The 13139-nt window shown below is 38.1% G+C and overlaps 1 protein-coding gene across 3 annotated transcripts; it reads right to left on the bottom strand.

Moving 5' to 3' along the window:
• Positions 1–2564: 2564 nt before the first annotated feature.
• Positions 2565–11239, bottom strand: LOC104908108 (serine/threonine-protein kinase STY13). Of its 3 annotated transcripts, XM_010697185.4 has the most exons (7): positions 10897–11231; positions 10027–10337; positions 4550–4671; positions 4164–4372; positions 3900–4074; positions 3488–3622; positions 2565–3121 (listed from the first exon to the last, which is right to left on the bottom strand). In XM_010697185.4, the coding sequence occupies exons 1-7, from the start codon at positions 10998–11000 to the stop codon at positions 2915–2917; spliced, it is 1263 nt and encodes a 420-aa protein (XP_010695487.2). In that variant the 5' UTR covers positions 11001–11231; the 3' UTR covers positions 2565–2914. The 3 variants fall into 3 exon arrangements, with proteins under 3 accessions (XP_010695487.2, XP_048497308.1, XP_010695489.2); XM_048641351.2 differs by lacking the exon at positions 3488–3622 and having other exon boundaries at positions 10897–11239; XM_010697187.3 differs by lacking the exon at positions 10897–11231 and having other exon boundaries at positions 10027–10890.
• Positions 11240–13139: the final 1900 nt, after the last annotated feature.

Below are 13139 nucleotides of genomic sequence, written 5' to 3'. Positions count from 1 at the left end.
GTTGGAGTGGTGGTTCACGTCGGGGAGAAATCTGCCAACACTCACAATCTGAATCTGAAATTTTGGGTTCTTCGTCATCAAAGTTGGGTCAGTCAAACTTGGCTCCTGGTCAGTATGAAATCCTTAGGGACTCTCCGCAAAGGGATGGTTGTGAAGACATGGTGGGTTTTGCACTGTATGTCGGAGAGGTGAATATTTTTGGGCTGTCCAAGTCAGGTGTGGGTAACTTGTATGATTTGCAGGGTACGTCACTGGCTAGAGATGATTCTGAGTTGAAGCTGCATTCTAAGTTGACAAGTGATGGTCTTGAGTGTGATGGAGCGTATGGGGGTTTCTTCACAGGTTGAGAGGTCAGAGTCAACGGGAATGAGTTCAACAACCGGGTTTGAGAGTACTACTTGGGTTGAGGATGAGAGTGTCAACAATGAGGTAGAGTTTGTGGGAATTTCTACGCAACTGGTTGAAACTAAGGGTCATCAAGAAGAACAACCAAGGGTCTCTCAGCAGCAGATTGGTATGATAAGGTTCGGTTCTATCGATACTTGTGTGCCAGCTTATAGATATATGGAGTCTCGAGCGACATGTCGTTGCCAGTGAGTGTTAGGTTGAGAGGTGATTCTGCAAAAAGTCACCAAGAGGTAGCTAGATTGGAACTCCAGGAGGAGTTGCCTGTGTTCTAGTGAGAACGGGATGGAGTGCTCGGGCGCGAGAATAGAAGAACTTCGACGGAAGTTCCCCTGCGCCAAGGGTGATTTGTTTTGGGTACTTAGACGTAAGTGCAAATGGTTCTAGTTGGAGCAACTGGCAGGGTACTGGCTCGTCTTGATTAATGTGGAGGTAGTGTGTTTGCGGTTCAGTGAAGACGATTTGATTTCCGACGGGTAATAAATTGGGCTTTGGGTGAATGCGCAACATGGGTCTCATAGGCTGTGAGACCGGGTCGTTCATGATGAGTGGTCAGCGATCTTGGCGAGATTGGGTGAGACTCATATGGGGGCAATTCTGGGGTCCTTAGGGACTAATCTGGTCTGGTTGTCTTTTGGGACAAATCTGGTGTTTCGGAGATTCTGGGCGTTGTGAGCAATGCATCTGGTTTTCTGGTTATTGTGAGAGGATTCAAGTCAAGGTGGAGATTTGTAAGAATAGTGCCTTGAATTGTTGTGCTTAGAAGATGCTCGTCGAAATGCACAAGAGAAAAGTTGTGAGGGCGCAGGCTTGAAAACCCGCGGGCGCGGGCTCGATCCCGCGGGCGAAGGAATTCGTCGATGTGCAGCAGCCCGAAATCCCGCGGGCGCAGGGTCGACCCCGCGGGCGGGCAGAACTTTCGTGTGAATGGGGATGGCTGGCTGCGGGCGCGGGTCGGGCGGACGGAAAATAACGCGGAAACGCGTTTTCTGTTGTGGGTATAAATAGGTTATTTATATCTTAGGGTTTTAGACTACGAATTAGCCTATTTTCTCTCTGTAATCTGGTTTTCCTCACATAATAAAATATTCTCACTCTCTCTGCCGTGGATGTAGCCAAATTGGTGAACCACGTAAATCTGTTGTCTGTTTTTATCGCTTTTTGCATTCATAATTTGTTTCTCTCTCACGTCCGTTATAACAAGAAGTGTAGCGAGTAATATGAAACGGAGAAAGTACATCCTTATGGCAAATTGAGTAAGATAAAAAGTTACAATTTTTTTTTCATTTGTGCTTTTTTGCACTTTTGAGGTTGATGTATGTAACTTTTGCCTCTTTTTCTTCAAAATATTGCGTCATATCTATAGAAATTTTCATTTTTTCGGTTGTTGGTGTTTAGTATGTTTCATATGCGTGCAAACCCTCTTTGATAACCTTTGATAGCTGCTTCATCAGTTTAGAGTTTACGCCATTAGGCATATTTATCGAGAAGTTAATCGGATAGCGAATCTTGTATATAAAAAAAGCCACAACAATTATGCTGCGTCGGTTGACGTGGATGTGTCAACAAAACCTTCGTTACATAAATTTATTCTCTTGATTTGTTAAGAGTCTTACTAAAGGAAGGGTGCCTAACTTTTCTCATGTAAAAAAAAATGTTTCATATGCATGCATAATCAGAAAAATGAAAATAACAACTAAAGATTCACCAATTATACTATGATGAGTTCATACATAAGTGAACTAGTCCTAGAGGAATGAGTAATGCTCACAAAAATATATGGCACAAAGAGATTAGTTTGGCATTTAAATAACAAGAATTACCTGTCTCAAAATTCACTAGGGTCTCTTTTACAAAGATAAAATTTCGTTTGGCACACTTAGATTATGGATTGATAGTGTAACATTATTAATTAACGAGTAACCCCATAAAATACTAACGATACTCCAAATTGAAGCCTTTTAGTGCTAATCTATTAGTCTGTTTCTGTAATTTTGATGGCTCGGTAATGCAATGTTAGTAACCCCCATATAACCAAAACCAAGCATCACCCTACTAATTGGTGTAATTCTTAAGCCCTATTAATTCTACTTCATTACAAAAAAGCAAATGAGAACAATGCACAATTGTTTCGCCTTTGTACAAAGTAACAAGCAAAAAACCACACCAATATATCTCTTTTTTATTTTCCATAAAGATGTTTACAAGTTCTAAAAGTTCTAAAAAGTTGCACTTGTATATACAGAGCAGAACAAGAGCTCGTATAGTAAAATCAATGTCTTAAGAATAGTATTTACTTCACACCCAAAACTTCCTAGGAACACCAATAGTGACCAAAGTAAACCAAACATGTCCAATCGACAACCTAGCATCTAACTATGTACCACAAACATATCTAAAATCATGATTCTTAAAAGACTAAGTGGTCCCAAAATAGCTATGTGCCACTCTGCCATAAAGAATTTCAATCCAAATGTGTACAACAGAAGCATTTGGCACTATATAGAAATTATGGACCACGAGCATGACCAAAGCAAAAACAGCTAGGAGTTTCATCTTCCGGTAGCATCCCTCCCCCTTTGTTAGTGTCTACTGCTTCGAGCATTCTCACCACCTCATCCATCTCAGGACGTTTCTCTGGAGATGCATCCCAACATCTCTTCATAATGTTTGCTAAGGGGTTCGGGCAACATTTAGGAATTTGTGGTCGTAAATTCTGCCAAGAACAAGGTCAAAAAACAAATTTAGTGATCTAATCTTATTACTAACGCACATTGCTATGTAGAAAAATGGCAACAATAATCAATGGTGAGAACAGATAATTGTAATTGGATGGAGCAAATATTATGCTACGTCTTATGGTGTACAATAAAATCTCTCCAAAGGCTGGTTGTACATGAGGAAATTAGCAAATATCCAGTCAGCTGTAGAGAATTTACACGCATTGGAAACACTAGTGAAGAACGAATTATGCAACACTAGAATGAAATAGCAGATTACTATTGAACACTATAAATCAATGTAAGAAACAAGATGAAATAAGTTCAATATTGCAGCAGATAGTTAAATCCCAGATACTAACCCGTGCAACCACAGCTGATGAAACTTCACTAAAACTAAGCTCTGCATATGGCATAGCACAACAGTAAATCTCCCATAAGCAAATGCCATAGCTGTAGACATCACATTTATGATCATAAGGTTGTCCATCAAGAACCTGAAAAAAGTTCATTCACATTGTATAAAGAGACATTGACTTTTTTTCTTTTTTTTTTTTTGAAAGGAAAGAGACATTGAACTATAATTCAAGGACATATCGACCATCTAGTTCTATCAGCAAGTAAAGTAGTAGTAAAACATGGGAAACGAGTGGGCAAAAGTGCTATGTGAGGGTGGGAATGAGATTTTGTGAAAGCCACAAGTGCATGTAATATAACCAAGAGGTTTCTAGTTACATCATTCATGTTTTTTATCAAAATAAAACATATAAATACCTCTGGCGCCATATAACCATAAGTACCAGTAGCACCAGTCATATCACTTGGATTTTGAGCTTCCACGCGTGCAACACCAAAGTCAGCTATTTTTACTGTTCTTTCATAGTCTAGCAGCATATTTTCAGTTTTGACATCACGATGAACAATCTTCTTCGAATGTAGATAGCTTAGACTGCAAAAGAGATACATATGAATAAATTGCATCAATTTGAAAATAAGAATAATAATAATAGAAGTTACTGAAGAAATCTTCAAACTCACCCACTAGCAAGATCTAAAGCAAGCTTTATCACAACTTTATAGGCAAGCTTTTTCCTCCTATTCCTTATCAAGAACTGCTTGAGAGTCCCTCCAGGAATGTACTCAACAACAACACAACATACTCTCGACGAAAGAGAGCGAGGAACATCTTGTGAGGAGTTCTTTGAAGGAATTTTGAGATTTGATGTTCCCATGGAGGCCCCAACAAACTGCAATTCCAAAAATGTCGATTATTACTACTTGTTTACAGCACATATAAGTTGCTCATGAAAAATAAACTGCAGCTTCACATTTCTCTCACCCACATTTATGAAATGAACTAATCAATGGATGTGTTATGTATTATGAAACTCAAATAAGAGAGGGGGGATTAGCAAAATGATTACTTTGGTAACATTTGGATGGTCAAGCTTTTGCCAAACCACAACTTCTTGTCGAAATGATGCTCGTAGTGAAGCGGAATCTGCAGCAGTGGCCATACCATCTTCTCCCCAGTCCAAGAGCTTCACTATAATAGTCAAGTAAGATAATATAAAAGTCATTCCACGATTCTATTTGTCTCATAAATACATAAGAAATCACAATGCAAGTCATAGCTCCAAAATTGACTTCAGTTATAATTAATAAAAGATCAAAGCAGAGCATGATCTGTCTTAATATTGAAAGGAGCAGTTATTTCTTTCTTGGTAACCCCAATCCCTAACCCCTTCATTACAATATAAACCATAAGACAAGTTCTGAAGAAAACTGATCATCTTCTAATTGCATTTGCATTATAGCAGACTGACAATTGAAAATGAACATGTGGTTCGCAGGGTATGAAGGGCCTCTCCTCGTGCTTATGGCGTCAAACAAAAAAGAATGCAAAACTCGAATATTGTGCATTTGCTACCAAATGATTAATAGGTTAGCCAAGTCAAATCAGTTCAGTGCGCTCTTACAATATATTCTAGTGGACGAGATCGTTTGATAAGTGCAACAAACTTAATCATCCTATTAAGAATAAAGTGAAATACTGGAATAGCTATGAATCATAGAGCACTTGTAAAGAAAATGTACGCCCCAAGATCTGGTCAAATGTATTACACTTCATACCAGAAAAGTACACTAAAGAAGCCTTTATTTGAGTAAGAAAGCTCATCAAACTGGAAACAGTTATTGAATGGATAATAAAATGAAGTATGAAGACTGAAGACAACTATGGTTGATCACAACTTCTTCCTCCCTTGCCACCCCCTCCCCAGCCACCCCCAAAATCCCCTCCCCCTTCACGGCCACCCCTCCCCATCCACCCCTAAAATCCCATCCCCCCTTCCCCTGCCACCTCCTCCACAGCCACCCCTGAAATCCCCTCCCCCCTCCACCTCTCAAACCTCTCCCTAGCCACGCCCTTTGGGTCCATATGAACCACCAATACACAACGGGAAGCGCCAGCAGGCGGAACAACCTAATGCCAGCAGCAGCACCAATGAATAGCAACCACACACGACATACGGGAATAAAGGAGAGAGAAAAGAGGGATGGGCATGCGGAACAACACAATAACAATAACCGCCAACAAGAGGAGAGATGAGAACATCGGCGGAAACGAGTGAAAGAACCACCACCAGCAACAATGGCGATAAAAACATGAAGAGCAGTGGTGTAAGGCAGCATATCGACAAACAATATTTGAAGCAACAAACAAAGAGAGAAAGGGAACGGCTCCGACGAGCTTAAGGGGGTAGTGGAAGAACAGCAGGCGAAGCTACGAGGAGAGAGATTTGGGGACAGAAGCAGCACCGCTGACTTCGGCAGAAGCAAGGAGGGAGAAGAGGAATGAAACCTAAAACCAGTAAGGAGGGAAGGTGAAGGAGAGAGAAGGACAGGTGGAGGGAGGAGTGATAAAGAGGTGGAGGAGGAAAAGGAAAAAGGTTTGGCGAAAAAAAAACGTAATTAACCTGTTGTGGCAGGTCATTAAGCTAGTGGGACCATTTTGGCAAAACTGATGCATAGTTGGGACCGCTGAGAAATAATCCTTAGTTGGGATTGAAAACGGCGGAATGCCCATAGTTGAAACTATTTCTATCAGTTTTTCCAAAATTAAAAGGTAATACCAAGTTCACTTTTCTTTGTTAAAAAATTCTACTTCAACTCCCAAGGTGCATGGTCCATGACCTGAAGAAAAAGAAGCAGACTTAAGTTGAAGTTTACTTATCCCCTTTTAAACTCTGCCACCTTTGTTAGTCATGCTACAAATTTGGCAAGGCCATGTAATTTTACAAACAAGACAAATTTTCATATATGTTGCTACATTTCCTGTTGAAAGTCATCTCATATCCCTTTGGAAGTAACTCCTTTGTGTAAAGGTCACCTATAAAAGTCATCTCACATCCTGTGTAATTTCACCCCCTCTTAAGCAATCCCTACTCAACAAACAAAATTATGAACACATTTCACAGAGGCCACATCACCTCTAAGTAGCAGACTGATCAAAGTAAACGACTAGCTGACGCATTTTATTTTTACTTAGAATGTTGAGCTGGCATCAAACTCGTCCATCAAAATAGATTAGAAGTATAATATACAAAATCTACATAACTGCCCATTGACAACCCTGATGAATAGGACAGAGAGTAGAAATACAATGGAGAAAAGATAGCATTTGTCCCTTTAAGTGTACATCAAAGCCAGAGATATTTTTGCGCTCAAATAGATCAATGTCTTCAACCACAAAGGCCAGACTAGCATATCCAAAACTATGAAACTAAAGTAGGTAGAGCCATCGCTTGTGATCTGTTAAGGACCCCTGCCTACCAAGATCACCAAGATAAAGGTGTCAAAGGTAATCATTGTCTTGTATAAGCACCACCATGGAAAAGAGTAAAGTCTTCAAAAATCTATTTATCTATTTCTTTTGAACTTCAGTGGTTGAAAATCAGAAAAAAAAACAAGAAATACAACAAAGGTTTCCCAGAGATTAAAGCCTCCAAACTCTGAGCTACTATCAGCGGCTGTTTGGTTAAATGTAGGAAGTGTCACTTCCTAGGAAGTTCCAAGGTCAAGGAAGCTTTATTCCATGGGAAGTGTAAAAGGTTGTTAGGTTGAATAGGAAGTAAAAATTCTCATGAGAAGTTCCACTTACCTATGGGGGATCAGTAAGTTAATTTGTCCAACTTCCAGTTCTTGTGTTATGTAAACCAAACAATACACTCCAATAATTTTTCACGTGAACCAAACAACTCTACAGTGTTCCTCTTCCCATGATTGATCATGTGCACCAAGCTCTATAGTTTCCCCTTCTCATGAATTTCCGCTTCCCAAGGATTTTCACTTCCCAAATTTATATACCAATTGCTCTTAAGTTTGTTTTTAGTAAATTGGAGTAGAACTAAAAAACTCTACGCCAATCTCTTCAAACCACTTAGGCCCTGTTCTTTTGGACTGAATTAATGGAAATTTAGTTCAATTTAGCAAGTTGAGTTGAGTTCAAACAAATTCAATTCATTTCAGTTCAGCTAGTTTCCTCTTACACTTTCAATTCAGTTTAGTTCGATTTAATTCAATTTAGTCGTCCAAAAGAACAGGAACTTAGCATCCCCAAAACAAAAATATAACAAAGTTCAATGATTAAATATTTAAATATTAAACCAAGTTTTAGCTCTTTTACTTTTCTTCTATGTTACCATGACTCGTCTAGGAATGTCGGGTATGGGTACGGATCCGAATGTCCCGTGTGGCATTTCTAAAAAAATCAGGACACACGTACTCTATCCGAAATTTGGATACGGGTATGGGTACGCGAAATTAATAATTTATAATATAAAATTGTATAATAAATCCAAATTAAATCTATAGAATAAAAAACAGAAAGTATAAGGGTAACTAATCGATAACTTTCACACTAAAAAAAAAGAGAAAAGATAAAGAACGGAGAAAGAGGTGAATAAAAAAGAAAAGTCAAAAAGTGAAAAATTGAAGCTTCCCTTAGCAAGCTCCACGTGACTACACTCCCTCTTTTTTATAAAATTTGAAAAAAAAACCTAAAATACTGAAAAGCTCCTTGGCCCATTTTTTTTTTTAATAATTTTAAAAAAAAAACAACTCTTTTGACCCACCAAGTGTTAATCTTCTTCCTCTTCACTTTAGTCTTCAACAATTCACCTCCTTCAACCTCTCCCTTTGCAAGTTCTTCCTCCTACCATGAACAACCATCGAAAATGGATGAAAACGACATCATTTGAATCGCCTCATTAGGGACACAAAAAGCCCTAATATTATTCACCTATTTCTCATGAATCAACAACAAATTTTGAGATCTAACAACTAGGGTTTAGTGATATGCACGAGTGCAACTTGGAGGATCCGACTCGTATTTCATACCCGAGTCGGTGTCGTGCCGTACCGACTCGGGTATTTGGCAAAAACTGTCGAGTCTAGGCTTTTCTTTACGCTCAAACAACTATTAGGCATACGACTTCAACCGCCAACACATAATGGCCCTGTTTGGCAAATAGAGTTTAGAGTTTAGCTGTTAGAGTTTATAGTTTGTTGCTAGAGTTTTAACTTTTTGTTCAGCAGTCATGACAACTTTTTTTTACAAATGTGTTTGGTAACAATTAATTGATTGCTTAAAGCTTATTGCCATTTGTTTGAGTAAAATGACATTTATATATATTTAATACAATGTGTAGTAGTATTATTAGAGGCAAAAGAGTCACTGAACATATTTGTACCTAATCTTCTAAAGAAAAAGCTCCTATTAGGAGCTTTTTCATTTTGAGAGTTTTCATTCCAAAACCCTCTCTAAAACTCTACTTTACCAAACACCCCTTTTAGAATTTTTGACCAGTCAAACTCTAAAAGTGGTCCAAAACTCTCTTTTTACTCCAAAACTCTAATTGTCAAACATCCCCAATATATCTTGAAAACTTATTGCATCTTCTCACTAGACGCACAAAATTTGATGGATCAAACAAAGTCCGCAAGACCACGCCATAACGCTACCAAATAGTTCCAAAGGCACTACAAGCAACTACACTTATCTACATGAGTTTGACACCAAATAAAATCCCTAAGTTAAGTCTTGCCACTCATCCTCAACAACCCAACATTATTCCCCAAGAACAATTAATCATAGTCCATAATATGATTTTTGTAATGATTGCTACATGTGATTAAACAAAAAGTCCCACCCATAACAAGATTAAGAAATGTGCAGCAATCATTCACATGAAAGTATGAAACAACAGCTATGTCATGCCCTATATGAAACAAATGGCCTTCATCGAAAACAAGTCCCACACAAGCAGCTCTAAAATTCTTTCAATCCCACATTAAATACGTGGAAATCCCAAAAGAGCTGTCATGATTTGTAAAATAAGCCAGACCCAAAATCTAATGGGAAACCATGAGATGTTTGTAGAAGCCTTGCTGCATTGGATACTGGAAAGAGCCAAGTATCAGAATGTTGCCTAGTCATAAGTGCAACATCAATTAAATAGGTAGAAAGTTGAATGAACAAATTTTTGCCCCATTATATATTATGCACACATTAGTCCGAAGCTTTAAAAAGAGAGAGTCAAATGACAAATAGTAACTCATATTACAAGGCAACAACATTTGACATCATACACCATGGTACACTCAAGGCTAACTTTTGCTCATTTAAAACTCTCCTTTTTTATTATATGGTGCTCATTTGGATGATTTCAAATGAAAACTGAGCAAAAAGAAAAAGCCTTGAATGTACCAAGCTCACGGTATACCCGAGTGTATGATAAATTTTTTGAAATCAAGAGCCAACAGTTATCATTTCATAGAGAAAATTATTCAAAATCATGATTTTCAATTGCAGCCAAAACATGAAGAAAAAGACATATACCTGCAACATCTTGGTTGTCATACGTTCCTCGGTAGACTGAGCCATAGGTGCCATGGGCAACAACATTCTTTAGCTCCAGCTTCGACAAATCAATCTCCCATTCTTCCTTAGGCCTTTCTGTTTGCAGTGCCTTACACCAAACCTGATTCAGCTTTTGCTCCAGCTGAATATCAAGGCTCTTTAGATCGAATTTATCAGCTCTCAGCATCAATTCTTTGCTGCTAAGACTCCCTTTACCCTTCAATTTCGAGACCAAATCTTGGTTTCCCCCATCAGATTGCTTCATCCTCAAGAAACTATTAGATTCCACACTTGTTTTTGCGTCCATAATGGGTTCAAAATTATAACAGATAAACAAAAGAAACACCCAAAATAAGTTATATCCAGAAAAAGTGAAAAATTCTGAACGCCCAACAAGAGATGGACCAAGAACTAAAATTATATTTCACCCTCTTAAGGATTATTATTATGTTGATCAAATTGTAAAGCAAACTTCAAGGAAACCCATGAAACTTCAACTCAAAGCCTCAATGAAAAAGCATGATAGACTGGAATTAATCAGAATATTTTCTAAGTTTGACTGGTAATACAAAGAAGAAAAAAAAAACCCACCAACCTAATTTTGAAAAGAAAAAAAAGCTAATAAAATACTAAAACATTTGAATAAGCAGTAGAAACAAAAATCATGTCAAATTCATCAACAAAGTCACATCAAAGTTGACCATGGGCTAATTATTTGTTTTATGGGAAAATTTATTAAAACCCAAAACCAAATTCTGGGTCTTATAAAAAATAGGCAACAAACTCAAAGCTATAAAATGTAAATTAAGACCCGAAAAATAAATTGAAAACAAAGTCTACCAACCATACCGCATAAAAAATCGCAGAAAGAAGGTAGCAGGGAAAATGCAGAAGTCGTCCGTTGTGCATAAAAAAAGTAGCAGCCGACGACGTTGAAAGCTGTAGGGGTCCATAATGTATTGTATAAGTTTACGACTCTTTCTTTTTTCAGAGAATTGGAGAAGTTGAGAAGGAACATGACGAGTTGACGACGTTGAAAGCGAATCGTATTAGCCAAAATGGGCGCGTTGTGTTGTCACTATAATAGTTGATGAAATTGTTCATCTAACAATTGAATATGATAGAACAACTTTGAACTTTTGCATTAATATGCTGTGAGAATATTCATCAGGAGGTTTTGAGAGAATTGAACTCTCTGAAATTCTAGAGAGAGAATCAAAATGTATTATTAAAGTTCAAGTGTAAACTTTACATCATCAGCTATATATATATACACAGCTATATCTAATAGAAAGAAAACAAACTGAAGATAACTAACTCTAGATAAGCTATACAAGTTTGTTATTACAAGTAACAGAATATATATGCTAAGCTGTCAAAGTTTGTTAGAGCTGAATGAGTTGTAGGCTGAGTTGCTGGCTTCTGTAATATTGCTGAAGCTTTGCTGCCTTCAGCTTCAGTAACTTCAACACCCCCCCTCAAACTAGGGATGGGAGCAGTAGGAACCAAACCTAGTTTGAAAAGAAGACTTTTATGCTGTGTAACAGGAAGCACTTTTGTAAAAACATCAGCCAATTGGTTCTGAGTAGGAAGATAACTAAGTTGAAGTAGGCTTTCAATGACTTTGTCTCGAGTGAAATGACAATCCACTTCTATGTGCTTGGTACGCTCATGGAAGACTGGATTTCTAGCAATATGTAAAGCTGACATATTATCACAGTGTAGAGTGACAGGAGTAAGATTAGAAATGCCCAATTCAGTGAGTAGCCTAACCAACCAACAAACTTCTGAAGCAGCCTGAGCCATAGCTCTATATTCAGCCTCAGATGAGGACTTAGAAGTGGTACCTTGCTTTTTAGACTTCCAACTAATGGGAGAATTGCCCATAAAAAAAAACCAGTGACAGACTTTCTGGTATTAGGACATGCAGCCCAGTCTGAGTCACTATAGGCTTGAAGAGTAAGAGTATCAGAAGCTTTGAGAAGAATTCCTTGTCCAGCAGTGGAATTCACATAGTGAAGAGTAAGAACCAAAGCTTGATAATGAGCAAGACGAGGAGAGTGCATGAATTGGCTTAAACTTTGCACAGCAAAAGCAAGGTCAGGCCTTGTATGTGTTAGAATATTTAGCTTACCAACTAAGCTTCTGTAAGCTGCTGGATCATCATATAATTCCCCTTCATCAATCAATAACTTCACATGGGTAGAAAGAGGGGTAGAGGTCTTTTTCTGAAAGGTTAAGCCACTATCTTGAAGAAGTTCTTTAGTAAATTTGTGTTGGGAAAGAATGAAGCCTTCAGAAGTAGAAATGACTTCAATACCTAGGAAATAATGTAATTTTCCTAGGTCTTTAATGCTGAAAGTTGTGTGAAGGTAGGCTTTAATGGAATCAATGGTAACCAAATTGGTACCTGTGATGATTATATCATCAACATAGACAGCAAGGATTGTTATATCTGCATCTTCTTTCTTGATAAAAAGAGAATAGTCATTTTTTGACTGAAGAAAACCTTGTGATAACAAGGCAGAATGAAGCTTTTCAAACCATTGTCTGCTGGCTTGTTTGAGGCCATAAAGGGATTTTCTAAGCCTGCAAACAAGGTTATCTGGATTAGGGAGGCCAGCAGGCATGTGCATGTATACTTCTTCATGGAGGTCTCCATGCAAGAAAGAATTGTTTATATCCAATTGATATAAATCCCACCCTTTACTAGCAGCCAAGGCTAAAATACTCCTGATAGTAGGCATTTTTACAACTGGAGAAAATGTTTCTTGGTAATCTATACCATATTTCTGGGTAAAACCCTTTGCAACTAACCTTGCCTTGTATCTATCTAAGAACCATCTGCCTTTCTCTTGATTCTATAAACCCATTTGCAACCAATGGGTTTCTTACCTTTAGGAAGAGAGACAATATCCCAGGTTTTGTTTTCTGTCAAGGCTAAGAGTTCCTTATTCATGGCTTCTGTCCATAAAGGATCTTTAGCAGCTTTAGTGTAACTTGTTGGCTCAATAGAAGTAAGCAAAGATGCTAGTAAAGCTTTGGAATGTGGTGGAAAATCATGATGTGAAACCAGATTGCACCAAGAGTTA

This window comes from Beta vulgaris, chromosome 3 (assembly GCF_026745355.1).
Source record: "Beta vulgaris subsp. vulgaris cultivar EL10 chromosome 3, EL10.2, whole genome shotgun sequence".
NCBI lineage: Eukaryota > Viridiplantae > Streptophyta > Magnoliopsida > Caryophyllales > Amaranthaceae > Beta > Beta vulgaris.
Note: the sequence above shows the minus strand (reverse complement) of the source record. Positions and strands in the feature narration are given on the sequence as shown.